General features: G+C 39.3%; 2 protein-coding genes across 4 annotated transcripts; both read right to left on the bottom strand.

Moving 5' to 3' along the window:
* Nucleotides 1–410: 410 nt before the first annotated feature.
* LOC144996665 (RNA-directed DNA polymerase from mobile element jockey) lies at nucleotides 411–3,244 on the bottom strand. The gene has a single exon (XM_078956329.1). It carries the CDS (start codon nucleotides 3,208–3,210, stop codon nucleotides 538–540), a length of 2,673 nt encoding a protein of 890 aa, XP_078812455.1. The 5' UTR covers nucleotides 3,211–3,244; the 3' UTR covers nucleotides 411–537.
* A 923-nt stretch (nucleotides 3,245–4,167) lies between these two features.
* On the bottom strand, nucleotides 4,168–14,357 carry lhx3 (LIM homeobox 3). 3 transcript variants are annotated; one of them, XM_011481701.4, is made up of 6 exons: nucleotides 13,858–14,357; nucleotides 10,277–10,448; nucleotides 9,962–10,164; nucleotides 8,016–8,167; nucleotides 6,718–6,889; nucleotides 4,168–5,337 (listed from the first exon to the last, which is right to left on the bottom strand). In XM_011481701.4, the coding sequence occupies exons 1-6, from the start codon at nucleotides 13,925–13,927 to the stop codon at nucleotides 4,904–4,906; spliced, it is 1,203 nt and encodes a 400-aa protein (XP_011480003.1). In that variant the 5' UTR covers nucleotides 13,928–14,357; the 3' UTR covers nucleotides 4,168–4,903. The 3 variants fall into 3 exon arrangements, with proteins under 3 accessions (XP_011480003.1, XP_078811580.1, NP_001116387.1); XM_078955454.1 differs by lacking the exon at nucleotides 13,858–14,357 and adding an exon at nucleotides 11,738–11,963; NM_001122915.1 differs by having other exon boundaries at nucleotides 4,904–5,337; nucleotides 6,718–6,880; nucleotides 8,013–8,167; ... (1 more) ...; nucleotides 10,276–10,455; nucleotides 13,859–14,262.
* Nucleotides 14,358–14,968: the final 611 nt, after the last annotated feature.

The raw sequence follows: 14,968 nt of genomic DNA, 5'->3' as shown, positions 1-14,968 counted from the left end.
AGTTTTCAAATGCAGTACACTGCAAACTATTTGATACTTAGAAAGATTTTAAACTTTGTTTTCAGACAATCAAGTTGTTTGACCAGGTTTGAAGTAGTACACCTTTCCAAGCTTTTTTTAAGGCAAGGCAAGGCAAGTTTATTTGTATAGCACAATTCATACACAAAGTAATTCAAGGTGCTTCACAAAACAGAAGAATGCATTAAAATCACAATACATCATAGAAATAATCAACATAAAATTTACTTTAAAAGAAAAGAAAAAAAAAATTTGAAAACTGATTTAAAAATAAAGGAAGGAAAGGAAAGAAAAGTGCAGATAGGACCTTTCAGTCATATACACGGCTAAACAGAAATGTTTTAAGTCTAGATTTGAACATGAACACAGAAGAGGCCTGTCTTACAAATTCAGGGAGGCTGTTCCAGATTTTAGCTGCAGAATATTGAAACGCTGATTCCCCTTGTTTAGTTCTGACTCTGGGAATCAACAGGAGGCCGGCCCCTGAGGTCCTCAGAGTACGAGATGGTTCATATGGCACTAACATGTCAGAGATGTACTTTGGTGCTCGGCCATGGAGAGAGACTTGTACACAAGCAGAGCTGCTTTGAAGTCTATTCTTTGAGGTACAGGGAGCCAGTGCAGAGACCTGAGCACAGGACTAATGTGATCATACTTCCTGGTTCTGGTCAGGACTCGAGCAGCAGCATTCTGGATGTACTGAAGCTGTTTTACAGCTCGTTTGGAGAGGCCAGTATACAGGCCGTTACAGTAGTCTAACCTGCTGGAGACAAATGCATGAATAAGTATCTCCAGGTCTGGCTTTGACACTATGTTTTTGATTTTGGCAATGTTTTTCAGATGATAAAATGCCGCTGATGTTACTGACTTGATGTGACTGTTAAAGTTCAGGTCAGAGTCCATGATTACCCCTAGATTTCTGACTTGATTTGAGGGTTTAAGAGACAGAGAATGAAGGTAGCTGCTGAGACTTTCTCTTTGTTTCTGTGGGCCAAAAATAATAACTTCAGTCTTGTTTGAGTTTAGCTGGAGAAAGTTGTTCTGCATCCACGCACTGATCTGTTGGAGGCAGTGGCTGAGTGAATCCACCGGCCCATATTCACCTGTTGTCAGTGACACATAGATCTGAGTATCATCTGCATAGTTGTGATAAGATATGTTATTACTGCGTATTAACTGCCCTAGTGGCAGCATGTAGAGGTTGAACAGAAGGGGTCCCAGGATCGATCCCTGGGGCACACCACAAGTCAAGGCCATGTAGTCTGAGACACAACTCCCAATTTCAACAAAATATTTCCTGTCTTCTAGATAAGACTTGAGCCAACTTAGGGCAGATCCAGAGATGCCAACCCAGTCTTGGAGTCTGTGCAAAAGGATCCCATGATCAACAGTATCAAAGGCAGCACTCAGGTCTAGCAGGATTAAGACAGTGACTTTGCCATCATCAGTGTTCAGGCGGATGTCGTTGGTTACCTTGATAAGAGCAGTTTCTGTGCTATGATGGGGTCTAAAACCTGACTGGAAAACATCAAATGAATTGTTTAATAAGAGAAAATCAGTGAGCTGTTGGTAGACAACTTTTTCAAGGACTTTTCCTAAAAATGGCAGATTAGAGATAGGTCTGTAATTATTCAGTACAGTGGGATCAAGACCGTTTTTCTTCAGGAGAGGTTTAATGACTGCAGTTTTTAAGGCCTCTGGAAATATTCCAGATTGAAGAGACATGTTAACTATTTGAGTAATTGATGGCAACACACTGTTCAGGACAGACTTTAGAAATCTAGTGGGTAACACATCAAGGCAGCATGTAGACGAGCTCAGACGGGTGATGGTCTCTTGGACAGTTTGGTCAGTGACAGGTACAAAGTGAGTCAGCTTAGAGTGAGTAGGTGGCCGTTCGATAGTTATATGTGTTGTGGAGTTGATGGCTTTTTTAATGCCCTGAACCTTGTCATTAAAAAATACAGCAAACTCATTACATTTAGGTGTGCAAACCAGTTCTATTGGTAGCTGGGTTGGAGGGTTAGTTAATCTGTTTACTGTTGTGAACAGGACACGAGAGTTGTTGCTGCAACTTCCAATGATTTCAGAGAAGTACCTTTCTCTTGTTCTGCATAAGATCTGGTTGTAAGCGTACAACTCCCCCTTATACATTTCATAATGAACCTGGAGTTTTGACTTGCGCCACTTTCGCTCAGCTCTGCGGCACTGTTGTTTCTGTGCCCTGACTAGATCATCGTTCCTCCAGGGAGCTTTCTGTCTATGTTTTCTCAATTTAACCTTCATAGGGGCAATGGCATCCAGAACATTCAAGATGCTAGAAGTAACAGAATTCAGCATTTCATCAACATTGGCACCAGAGGCGTTTTCAGGGTTTATCATTTCTACAAACTGTGCCCTAGTGCTCTCATTTATTTGTCTCCTTTGGACAACTGCAGGGCCAGGCGGTGGTTTGGGAGTAACAGACAGGTCAAAGAATACACAGAAATGATCAGAGAGGGCGACATCAACCACACTGACATTGTAAATATTAACCCCCTTTGTGATGGGCAGGTCCAGAGTGTGCCCTCTGCTGTGGGTGGGGCAACTTACATGCTGAATTAGATCAAAGGTTTCAAGGACAGCATTGAGCTCTTTTGCATTTCTGTCATTGACATTATCAACATGAACATTAAAATCACCTGTAATGACTAGACCATCAAAGTCTGTGCACACAACTGAGAGCATTTCAGTGAAATCATCAATGAAACTTTGGCTGTGCTGAGGAGGTTTGTACATGACTATGCAGAGTAAGGGAGGAGTTTGTTTTAACTCAATCTTAAAGGACACATACTCAAATGATGAAAACACACCAAATGATAGTCTGCGGGTTGCAATATTATCTCTAAACAGTGCAGAAACGCCTCCACCCTTTTTATTTTCTCGTATTTCTGATACATGTTTGTAGTTGGGGGGAGTTGATTCGACTAGAACTATGTTTCCTGTGTTTTTGTCAAGCCATGTTTCAGTTAAAAACATAAAATCAAGATTAAAAGAAGAGATAAGATTATTGATTAAAAATGATTTGTTGCATAAAGATCTGACATTGAGTGCAGCAAGTTTGAGATTAGTTTCCTTGGGACTGGTCGAAACCTTAAAATCAACACAGTCAAGAATTTTTTTCTTCTCATTACTAAGATGAGTCAAAATCATTTTTGCAATTTTTGGGATGCTTTAGGGATGCTTTTCTACAGTGAAATCAATGTTGACAAGTTAGACTGACATTATATTCTAAGAAAAGATGAAAAACGTTGTCTAAAATTGTTCATTTTTATCCAGTCTTTTGTTTTAAATTGATGCAGAGCACGCACAATAAAATATTACCACACAAACTTAGAAAACAAACAAACACAAATTGGCAAACTAAAGCAAGAAATTTGCAAACTAATTAAAATCCATCAACCAATTTTTATGAAAGCTAACAAGATTTTGAAAACAATTCCAACACAACTTCCTCACAAGACAAAATATTGAGTTCATTTTTAATTGTACTTTCATCTATTACGATATTTGTTTGATGGAACTCATTAATAGCAACACACGGACATGTGGTCACCTTCTCCCTCTCACACAAACACAGAGGCGCACACACACATTTACCATTTAATCTATTTAATTGAACCTGACTTGGAATAACTAAACAAATGAGGAAATTCACAAGGGGCACCCGATCCCTTCTTGGATAATGGATTGCAGATTCCTTTCCCATAGGGGTATTTGGGCAAACAGGACCCAGTAATCTCTGAATTGATGAGTGGACTGCATCAAATTTCTCCACTAAAGAGCTGTTGAACCCCCGATACAGTGCTGGGAGTTGGCCAAATGCTCAATTTGCAGATACAGTGAAGACTGCAGGCTCGTTCTGGTTTCATTGCCAGAGATAAAGGTTGCTGCATGCCGCCGACATTAAGGATGTCAAAATCATGCCCACGATCTGTGATTTGAGTGAATAGTATAACTTTTGAAAAAATGCTCTTTAAAAAAAAAATCCTGTTAAAAATCCCTCTGATTTCATCTTTATTTTTTTCATTTTAGTTATTCTCTCATTCACCTTGTCTCCTCCATACAATTTTTGTTCTGCACCAACAACAAAAATGACAAACCTTCCTGTTGAATTAGGTGACAAATTTATTAAAATCCTGCAATTCACTTATGAATTACCAACATTACCAGAGAGAATAAATAATACATAAAACATTTTTTCCACATAAACAAACATATACATCAGAGCGCCCCCCCCTCAGCAGTTACAGTTCATCCTTGGGGTTGTTTCTGGTGGAACGAAACGAACAAGAAACATCTGCAACAGACAAATGCATAGAAGTAATTGGACACCTAGGCACCATTTAAGACAACATCTAGACTTCTGCCTAATTCCGTGTTTAAGAATGAACAAAATTCTAGGTTTTCAGTCACATTCAAGGAGGAAAGGGGGGTGGGGGTATATAAAAATAAAGTCTATGTGATGATAAACCATTAATATATATTTATATATTGACATTTGGCAACAACCGGACATGTAAAGACCCAATGTTGACTCAAGTTCTTCACTTGAACAGTTAACTAAGAGCAATAAAAAAAAAATAACGCAAAGAACTCAGTTTGTTCTAAAAGAGCTTATAGTGGTTCTAAAATTTAGATTTTATTTATTTTTGCTTATGTTGCATACAATAAAACAACAATGATTAATTCAAGTGCTTTGAATGAGGGGCATTTTCTTTATTTCCTCCATTTAGATCACAAAAAAAAAAATGACTGGGTGTTTCAGTTTGCGACTGTTAAGGTCTAATGACATCATTTTTCCGCCTCCAGCATATAAGCTAAATGAAAAGAGTCATGTTTCTGATCAAAACTGGCCATGATCAACTTCATCTAACCAGGACGCAGGACTGGCAGGAAAATCTGGATAACCCCCACTGCTGCCGGTGGAGAGGTCGGAACTGGGGCCGTTGGCTGCTCCCATGGAAACCCGGACGGTGGGGTTGATACCAGGCCCAGCGCCCTGGGTCATGATGGAAAGGCCAGAGTCCGGGTAGACTAGGCTGGAAATGATGGGCTGGTGTCGGGGTAGTGCCTGCAGGGAGCTCGGAGACTGAGGGAGCCCATAGGGGCTGTTGGAGCGAATGTCATGGAACTGGTCTTGAGAGGGGAGCCCGGCGTGCTCCAATGGAAAGGAGTTGTGGTTGTTACCCCCTTGGCGGCCCCCAATCGTTGGAGACGATTCGCTCAGACTGCTGTAAATGCCATTGGCATTGCCAAGCTCTGAAACAGGAGGTTCATCTGGGCGACAAAAACAAGTTAAAGACATGAGTTAGACTTGGTAGAATAAAATTAGTGAAAAGAGTTTCCCATTCTTTGTCTTTAATATTATTTTTACATTTCAAATAAAAAACACTATTATACATTAGTGACACAAATTATTTGTTTCTAAGCATTTTAGGCTGTTGTTGATTTCTTGCAATCATCATCTGTTTTTCTTTGCATTCAGAACAATTATAGTTATTTTAAAATATGGAAAAATTGTAGTAAAATGCATTCCCAATTACACTGTGTAAACTAATTGTCCAAAGCTGGATATTTATTCATTCATCCAATATTTTTTAGCACAATGTGTTGATCATGATGAAAATAGCATACGTGGTTGCATTTCTTCATGTATAGTTTTCTTTTGTAACCCTTGAAGATTGTTTACACAGTTGCAAAGAAATTCAAAAAGTTTCCTTAAAGGGTTGGTTAAACAAACAAAAAAAAAGGAGACCATTTTCTATAGGTTGTGCCAAAACATAAATAAGTGTGCTAGCTCTTTTCATCATTCAAGTTTGTATAGGGGCTTAAAATATAAATACATTTGCATTTATGAATTTACTTTTTTTTTTTTTTTTTTTTTACAAAAAAACAACTAAAATGGCAAATTTTTGAGTTTTACAGAAGCATCAATTTTAGATGTGTTCCCTTGTAAGTACAGCTTTTCCAAGAACGTTTTTAGAACAGAAGATGGAAACTCTGTCTAACAAATGTTGACAATCTAGTGTTTATCTACGATTTCCTTAAAAAAAGGCTCAAAGCGAGAAAACTTGTCAAAAGAAAGCACCAGAAAAAAGTATAAAAAGAAATTTGTTGAGTTCTAGGCTGCGTCCAAATTCCCTCACCACCCCTTAACCCCTAAAAGACTTTAGTCTTTAGTGTGGGGCCACGAGTGCCCTGGATTTTAATCCAGTTTGAGCACATGCTCACCACTTTTTTTTTTATTAAATAGAAAATATGACGTCACCCATTTGGCGAAGTAAAACCCTGAAACATATGAACATAGTACGAAGGCTATTTCTGAATCCATTGTGTTCTGATGATGACAGTTTAGATAATTTATAAAAAAAAAAATCAAACATAATTCTTTTTAAATAACAAATCATTCAAACGCAATGCATTGCGGTCTATATTCACCAATAGTGAGCATCAATGCCCACCTGTCTTTCACAGAGACCTCCGGGAAATATCAAGGGCACTCGATTTTGGAATTGTAGATTCGGACATCCAGACAAAATGGAAAATCTACATAGTGCACTAAAGGAATTTTGGACACAACCAAGAGTTTAAAGTGTGCCGGTTATGTGTCACGTTCAGGTATTTATTTTTTTGCTTAATTTTATTCTGTGACCCTACCTGTGAAGGACACCTCCGCGTCACTGTCCATGCCCTCCTCCTGGATGCTGTCTTTGTCGGACTTGGAGCTTCCTCGCGACCTCTTCATGTTGCGGAAGTACTGTCCCCATCGCTGCCTCCCTGCATCCTTTTTCAGCCTTTTCTCTTTAGCTCGCCTGTTCTGGAACCAAACCTAGAAAAAAATAAAAAATAAAAAGGAAACAAAATGTCGGTCATTGATCAGACAAACAACACTATAAAAATCTCAATCTTTAGAAAGTAGAAAGGCCCTTGTTTTGAGAAAAGAATGTCTTGCAAGAAGATATAAGAAAACATATCTTAGTGACTTGATTTTTTTCTTAAAATAAGAATTCTTGGTAAGTCATTTTTTTCTTACCCCATTGGACATATTTTTGCTGAATTAAAGAAAAATTTGACTTATATCTATGGGGTTGTTTTTGCAGTGCATCTACCAATATTACATGTGTTTATGGAAAAATAATACTTCAAAGATTTATTGATCATAATGTGCTCTGAAACACTCAGAGGAAATTAAAATCCATATTTTAAATATTAGTAATTAATTGCTTGATTTCCTGTTTAGTCCTGAGGACAAATATACCAAGCATAGTTTTTTTTTATGGTCCTGATACATGTGTCAGGATGTAGAGCATTAGGACAAAATAAATGTTCAGAGACTGTCTAGACACCACTGCTTGCCTTTCAGAGTCCAGAGGGAGACATGGGGCAGTAATCCTTGAACCAGCTTCTCTTATATTACATTTATCACGCGTTTCATTAACTTCCACTGCAAGTAACTCTCCCCTAAAGGAGCAGATCCATTTTCACATTTTTCACTTGGATTTGTCCAAATTTTCCACTCTAACTTTTGACACAAAAACCATAGTTTACTTGTTTCAATTGTGTTAATTGAAACTTTTTGATTTTACATGCAAAGTCAGTCATTTGCACTCACATAAACAAGAATTTACGTCCCCCTTTAAGATGTTCCACCTTGAGAAAGCCCTTTCCCTAACATAATGAGGAGCTTTTGAGTGGTCTCAGACCCTTACTTTTGTCCTTGCAAATAAAACAATATATATGACCCAACACCTAGCAGCCACTCTGAGGCTCCTAAGCAGCAGACAATATGTGGGGGACCCCTCTTAGCATTGTTAACGACCGTGCACTTAAACCAAGCTGACTTTCATGCAGACTTCATTCTACCTCATCTGACCGTAAATTCAATAACCAGCATGCGCACTTGTTCCCACAGCTCTGTTCTGAAGTCAGGTTTAATGAAAACAGGATAATAATACCTGAACCACCCGCATATCCAGGCCTGTTTCTGACGACAGTTGCTCTCGGACGTGGCGGGCCGGCTTGGGGGAATTATTGTAAGCGTTTTTCAATGTCTCCAGTTGTTTAGCAGTGATGGTTGTTCGCGGCCTTTTTGCAGTCGAGTCTGCCTCTGAAGGAAAGACAAGAGTGTCAGACTTCAGAAAAATAAAAACATCAACATGAAATATTTTGGATAGAATTTGTATATTAAAAAAATGAAATGACAAAAAATATATCATACCACGCTGTCACTGCAACCATAAATCCAGAATATAAACAAGTAAAGGAAAATTATTAACTGTATTTTTACCATAAGGTCAAACTTTCCAAAAGGTAATAAACATTTCTATAATTTTGCAGAGCTCCAAATGAAAATAGGTTATTTTCTTTGTGTATGAATGAGTATTCCTCAATTCATGCAGACCAAAAACTCCTAAAAATAACTGAAGTTGTTTTTTTTAACATATATTAAAATGTATTATTCTAACTCAGGAAAATAAAAACCTCAAAAACCAAAAAAAGAAAAAAGAAAAATTGGGTAAATGGAGCTATACTAAAACAAAAAAAACTTTATTGCAAAAAAATAAAATAAAGTAACACAAAAATATATCCCAACATAAATAAATTGGGTTAAAGAATTAAGCCAAGTGTTTTAAGAGTCAGTCAAAATGTGTTTTCTTATTATATCCACTTCTTGTGCAAGAAAAAAAAACTATAATAAGGCCTTTAATTCTTTGTTTACAGACCTTGCATCAAATATAGTAATACACACACTGCATAGAAGTATTTAATTTAACATAAATTAATACATCTCCCTGTCTTTGCCTATACTGGCATCATCTGCACCCTTTTTGCATATCAGCTCGCCAACACGACAAAACACAAAACCATCACCTAAATGGATGCTGCCCAAGTAATTGCACCCTGACATAAGTTAAATAAACGTGTTTGTTTTTTTGCACAAAAAAATGCACTACCTCATTGCATAAATCTGCACAGTAAATTTCCAGCAAACAGATGGGGAGATAAAACTTGACTGTGCACAACTCTGCCGCATTTAAATGAGCCTGCTGGGATATTTATTCAATAAAAAGGCACACTGTTGCAAGGGCAGCATTGTGGTTTTTCCCCCCTTTTTGATCTGACAAAAATGCATCGTAGCAGGTTTAAATCAAACTATGCAAATTTATGAATTTCTTATACCAGATAAGCTAAACTGTGCTTATATGCTTTGTCCATTTTTTAAAACATTTAAAAACTTTAATGATTTTCACATAAAATGCATGGACAAATTATAATTTTGTAAATGCTTAGTAAAAAAAAAAAACTATTCCTCAATTTCAGACAAGGAATTTATTTCTGAAAATATTTTTTTGAGAACTGCAAATCTCGCTGACTGTCATTAAACTCCATATAAATATAATAACTGCATTAAAAAACGATTCATTTTAGATTTTAAAATAATTTCTAAAACTTATGAGAAAGTCGTTTCCATCATTTGCGCAGATCATAATTTTCGCTGTCTGCAAACTGCAAATGAGGCGCGCAGGCGCACTTTGCGGCCTCTGGGGAGTCACTGAGCTCAGGCCAGAGCCTGTTTTTCCACCAGTTGGCCCCCCACACGATCTCCGTCACTATAATAAGAATTATTGAGAGCTGATCCCTTCAAGTGCAGAGTGCACGTGTAAGCCTCCTGGCCTCCACTTCTTATAGTTTAGTATCGATTGGGTTGCAGGCAATGATGCAATTAGCGCCGCCGGGTCAAGGTTTATGGATGACCTCACTGTCACATCAAGCACACAGCTCCAGGTAGTGGATCAAGTCAGAAATGCAGTTTAATACAAACGAATATGTTCTTTCCAGAATGAACTCTGCACTTCTGCGTTCGTTTCATGTCTGTGGGAATTGCTTTGGAGATGCTCACCTCTCTGTTTTGCGGTCTCATAGTCGGTCTTGCAGACCAACCGGCTGTCCTCCATCAGGTAGTACTCGTCCCCTGTGGCCAGCTGCCTTTTGCACACGATGCAGGCAAAACAATGCAGGTGGTAGACAAAGTCCTGCGCTCTCCTCACCACCTGTGTGGGCGGGATCCCCTGCTGACACGCTGCACACTTGGTCCCGAATCTCCTTTTAGAGACATCGAAATGAACCCTATTAGTGCACGAAGATTCGTTTGCGTAAATATAATCAGGTTTTACGCAAACATATGTAAAGAAGTCTTAGTTCGGGGGTGACTCACTTGAAGAAATCGTCTTTGCAGTAGACGCTGTCGCCCCTGCTGAAGCACTTCTCCGCCAGCTGCGCCTGGCAGTCGCTGCACTTCAGGCACTTGCCGTGCCAGTGTCGGTCCAGCACTTTGAGGATGAAGCGGTCGACGATGTGTTGGTTGCAGCCCGCGCACACGGGGATTTCTGCAGAGAGCAACACAGAAAAAAGCAGCTGAGAGGCTGCAAAACAGGAGCGCAAAACCTTCAAGTTGCAGCGTGCGCAATTTTCAAAATAAAATCACTCGTTGGCGCTGAGTCCTGACAATGTATAAAATAATCTTTTTTACTCCCTACTTAAAATTTCCTCTCATCTGTTGGCCTAAGAAAAAGGCATAATAATCCACTCTATAGTTCCAAAGAGTGTATTTTTTCCTAAATGCATAAAGTTTTTTGAAAGTATATCCATACTGCATAAGTTGATAAAATAAGTTTACTACAAAAAGCGAAATTAATTCTTCACCTTTTGAAAAAAACAATTTGAATATTTGAGGACATTTTTGTGTCCGATTGCGTCATTTTAAAGTCTCAAATATACAGCCCAGAAGCAGATTGATTTTTTATTTTAATTTTTTCAATTATGTAAATCAAGTCTTAGTGTTTTGTTTATCAAGCCCGATCTCTGCGATTGTATCCTGATTTGACACCAAATAATGTTCAATGTTATTCGATTTTAAATTCTGTTCTCAGAAAAACCAGAAAAAAACCATCGACGTGATCCTGAAATATCAGGTGAGACGTAACAATAGGCCTCTTTATTACTAATTAAAAGAAGAGCAGTCACTTCATATTCAAACCGTGCAAGGAATCGCACTCCTTTTGTTCTGCTGTGGACAATATATAAAACTTTAACGAGCCATTTGGCGCTGCATCGACAGCAGGCCTGCGCAGGCGCGGCAGCGGCGGCGGCTGCGGCGGCTGCGGCGGCAGGAGCAGGTGTATACAGGTCATCATTTATTCCGTGCACTCGGTAAAACCAGAAAGCATGCGGTCTGTGGTCTCATTTAGGCGCTCAAGTAATTTGCTCAGCTTTCAGGTCCCACTCGGAATATTAAAACCGTGCAAAACTCCAACCACATTTCATCCTTTCACCATTGCGCAGTGTTGGAACCCGAACTTGTACAAAAAACACCTGGTTAGAAAAAATAAAATAATATAAAATGGTCTTGTGCCCCAGTTTGTACATTTCTTCCCAAACTGAATGAAACCAATAATTCCATTTAAAAATATATATTAATGTTTCGGTGTTTGTGTGGCTCCAAAAATCACCTGCACAGTTTTATCAATTTTGAAAATGTATATCAAAAATAGGGTCTGTGATATTTCCTCAGCACTTTACCATTTTCATACTCAAAGGCCTCTCAACACCATTAAGTATACTATAAAAACAATCATCATGGTAAAAAAAAAGTGATAATTTTTTCCATTAAATTTACCTCTCCGCAACTTTTCACTGTGTGACAACAGAGCCAGCAGCATCTCCTTGTTGTCAGGAGCCTCTTTGGAATAGTTGCGCTCACCGCGGCCATCCATCACTCATCGTTTACGAAAAGCTTGTTGTCTCCGTCCAGACGCGCGCCCGAGCGCACATCCACACGCGCCGGGCAGGTTTCAGGAAATTTTTACCGCACGACGAGCCCATAAAGGGAAGAGTCGCGCGCCAGGGTGCGGCGAAGTTATATGCCAAAGCTTGGACAGAATTACGCGGCGCCGTTTCCCTGGCGACAGGGAGAACATTACCTATAGCCAACATCTTACCCGGAAGAGGAATGAGCGGGAGGTGAGTGGGAGGAACCCAATAGAGTTTTAGTGGTTCAGAAACACAGCGAAGAAAATGAAAAAGGAGATGTTTTTCAATTTATTATTATTCATTTATGAAAGAATTTGCCAGTCTGTAAAAAAATATACATTTTTTCTTTCTTTAATTAGAAATCTTCACATCCATATAGAATTATGATGCAGAAAAAATGTGTTTGCGTATTTCACCCATATTTTCTTTTGGAAATTTAAAGCTTACAGTGAATATTCTTGTCAATATGCAACATCCAACTGTTCATTAACGCCATTGAATATATAATATCAAATATCTAAACATTGATTAATAGAGAAACAGCAAAAAAATGCATAAAAAACCCACAAAAATATTAAAAAATTGCGTAAATGCGTCATTTTATTGGTTTTCTTTTTTATTTCACAAAATAAATGATTTAAAAAAAGAAAAAAAAGTATTCAATGACACATAAAAATAAGAATTTATATGTAAATATTTTACCAAACAATATATTTACCAGTCTTATAATTACCTGATTCCACAAATAGGCCTTTGGTCACCCTTAACTATTTAAGAAACAGGCCTGTTCACGTGCGCAGACTTCTCAAAGACAAGTGTTTATTTAGAGCAGAGATTGGCTGTCAATAACATGTTGATCGGGCCAGCACCCCAATGAATTTTATTGACACTGATCCTTGGCACAAAAGAGCGCCTGGGGAAATCACGGGTAGTGCCAGAACCGGCCGGAGCCGCTGATGAATCTAAAATCAATGCCCCATTTGCCTTCGTTTCGGAAGTATATGAAAGGCGTTTTGGAGAAAGGTGCGCGGTTCATAGGTGCGCCTCTTACTTTTCAGCTTTGTAATCATTTTTATGTCACATTGATCGTTCACTTTTGTGGGTGGGGGGAGGGGGGGAGTCGACAGTAATGCGACGACAACGCCATAAAATGCTTATTAGAGTAATGGTAAGAGAAAGTTCCAAACATATTAAAACATCAGGATTTTTTGTAGGAACGAAATCAAGAAATTAGTAAAGGAAACTATTTTTGTTTTGCTCCTTTTCATGGTTTAGCCAAATATTTTTAAGATTACCAGATCTCAAACACACACTTTTTCTAATCATCAATAATTTAATTATTTTTGGGGGACCTTCATCTTTTGGAAACCTCAGGTGCTCCACCTGTCAGAGCAAAGAGGGAGACAGCTGCAGTGCAAGCCGGGGCGCTCGCGGAGGGCGGATGGATGCGGCCGCGTGTCCGCCTGCAGGCTGTCCCTTCATTGGCAGAGAGGCTGCTGTCGGCCCCCGCGCGCCGATCCGGATCCTGATCCCCTCTTGCATGCGCCCCGCACTCCCGTGACAACTACAGGCGGCGGTGTGAAATGACAGCACGCGCAGAACATCTGTTAGATGATTCGCAACAATGAAGGCTCATTACGGATTCACAACGTCTTCCGCAAAAGAGGCGCCTCCAAGGAGTCTGTTTACACCAGGAGGGGTTGAAGGTTTGGGGGATTGTTGCTCATCACGAGAACTTCTCACCGGAAATTTATTCAGGAGAAAAATTCATTTAAAACTTCCTTTTAATGTATTTGTCATGTTTAATAAATGATTGGAAACATTTTTAAACGAAAACACCGTGCTGTGTCGATTTTCTGTTCTTTAGTCACAATTTCACACCAAGTTAGGCCTAAACCATGATGACCATTTCAAATGGAAAAGTTCTCCCAATTCTTTCAGGAAAAAAATAATAATATTTAGTTGAAAGCTGTAAAATTGTCTTACCTTGTCCTGAACTGTACCGGGGAAAGTTTCCACTGTTTTGGCAACTTGAGCCCGGATGTTCTAGCAACATTTTGAAGATGCTCCGAAAGAAAGGAACTGTTACTTGAAGGGGAAAAAGTAAACGAAAAAATATCTTCAGAAGGTTTGTTAAAGTCCTTTCAATCGCAGAGGAAAAAAGCTTTCAAAAATGACTTCCACTGGTTCCGCTGGGCACCAAACACAGGAGTTTTGAGCGTTCATAAATACACTTGGGTGTGTGAATGATGCGCCTGAGCTGAGGGGCGGGTGGCCGTGAGGCGCGTCAGTTGACCGGAATTGCCAGCCTCCAGCTCCGCTCTAGTCAAAAGAAGCGACGCTGCCTCTGTCCAGGGTGCTGAAAGGGGGGGAGTTTCTCCTAACAGGCTTTATGGGTGTGTGCAGCTCCGACATCCCTTCAAGTTATCTTTAAGTACGCTCACTAACACCAGCCCACTCTGGCCCTCCCCTCGCCCTCCTTGTATGTGTTGTGCTACACGTGTCTTGTCTTTCAAGGCGCACAATGAGGCCACAGGGTATTGTTTTTACGCGTTCCCTGGACTGCGTCTTCCTTTTGTTTACCTACATTAGATTTGTTTTTGCATTTAATGACAATGCCAACTTTTACGAATTTTGAAGACGAAGAAAACAGCCACAAAAACGTAACGGTGTGAGTCCCGAATGACGATTAACTGTGAGTGTCGCTTTCAGCAGTTCATTTTCAGACGAAATGTCACCAGAATGTTACAATAAACAAACACAGGCACAGGAGCCCATTTGGCTGTGTGCCACATCCCATCCCGCCAATTAGGGGCATAACACTTATTCTGACGCAGTCCTACAGCTTTGATTCAATTTTACTCGCTCAGTAAGCCCTTCGGCTTGTTTAAGCCAATTATCTTTTAGGGCTCTTCATTAGACCACCAGGGGAATCGCTGTTTTAAACCTGCTATCAAATAGACAAACGATATCCTCTTTTAATAAAAATGAAAAAAACAAAACATGAGAATTAAGACATTTTCACAAACAAAAACACATGAAGCCACTATTAAGAGAGGATGCAGGAATGGTTGACAAATAGCAACTATTTTTTGGA

Source organism: Oryzias latipes, chromosome 12, assembly GCF_053564925.1.
Source record: "Oryzias latipes strain Hd-rR chromosome 12, Olatipes_Hd-rR_3.1".
Lineage (NCBI taxonomy): Eukaryota > Metazoa > Chordata > Actinopteri > Beloniformes > Adrianichthyidae > Oryzias > Oryzias latipes.
Note: the sequence above shows the minus strand (reverse complement) of the source record. Positions and strands in the feature narration are given on the sequence as shown.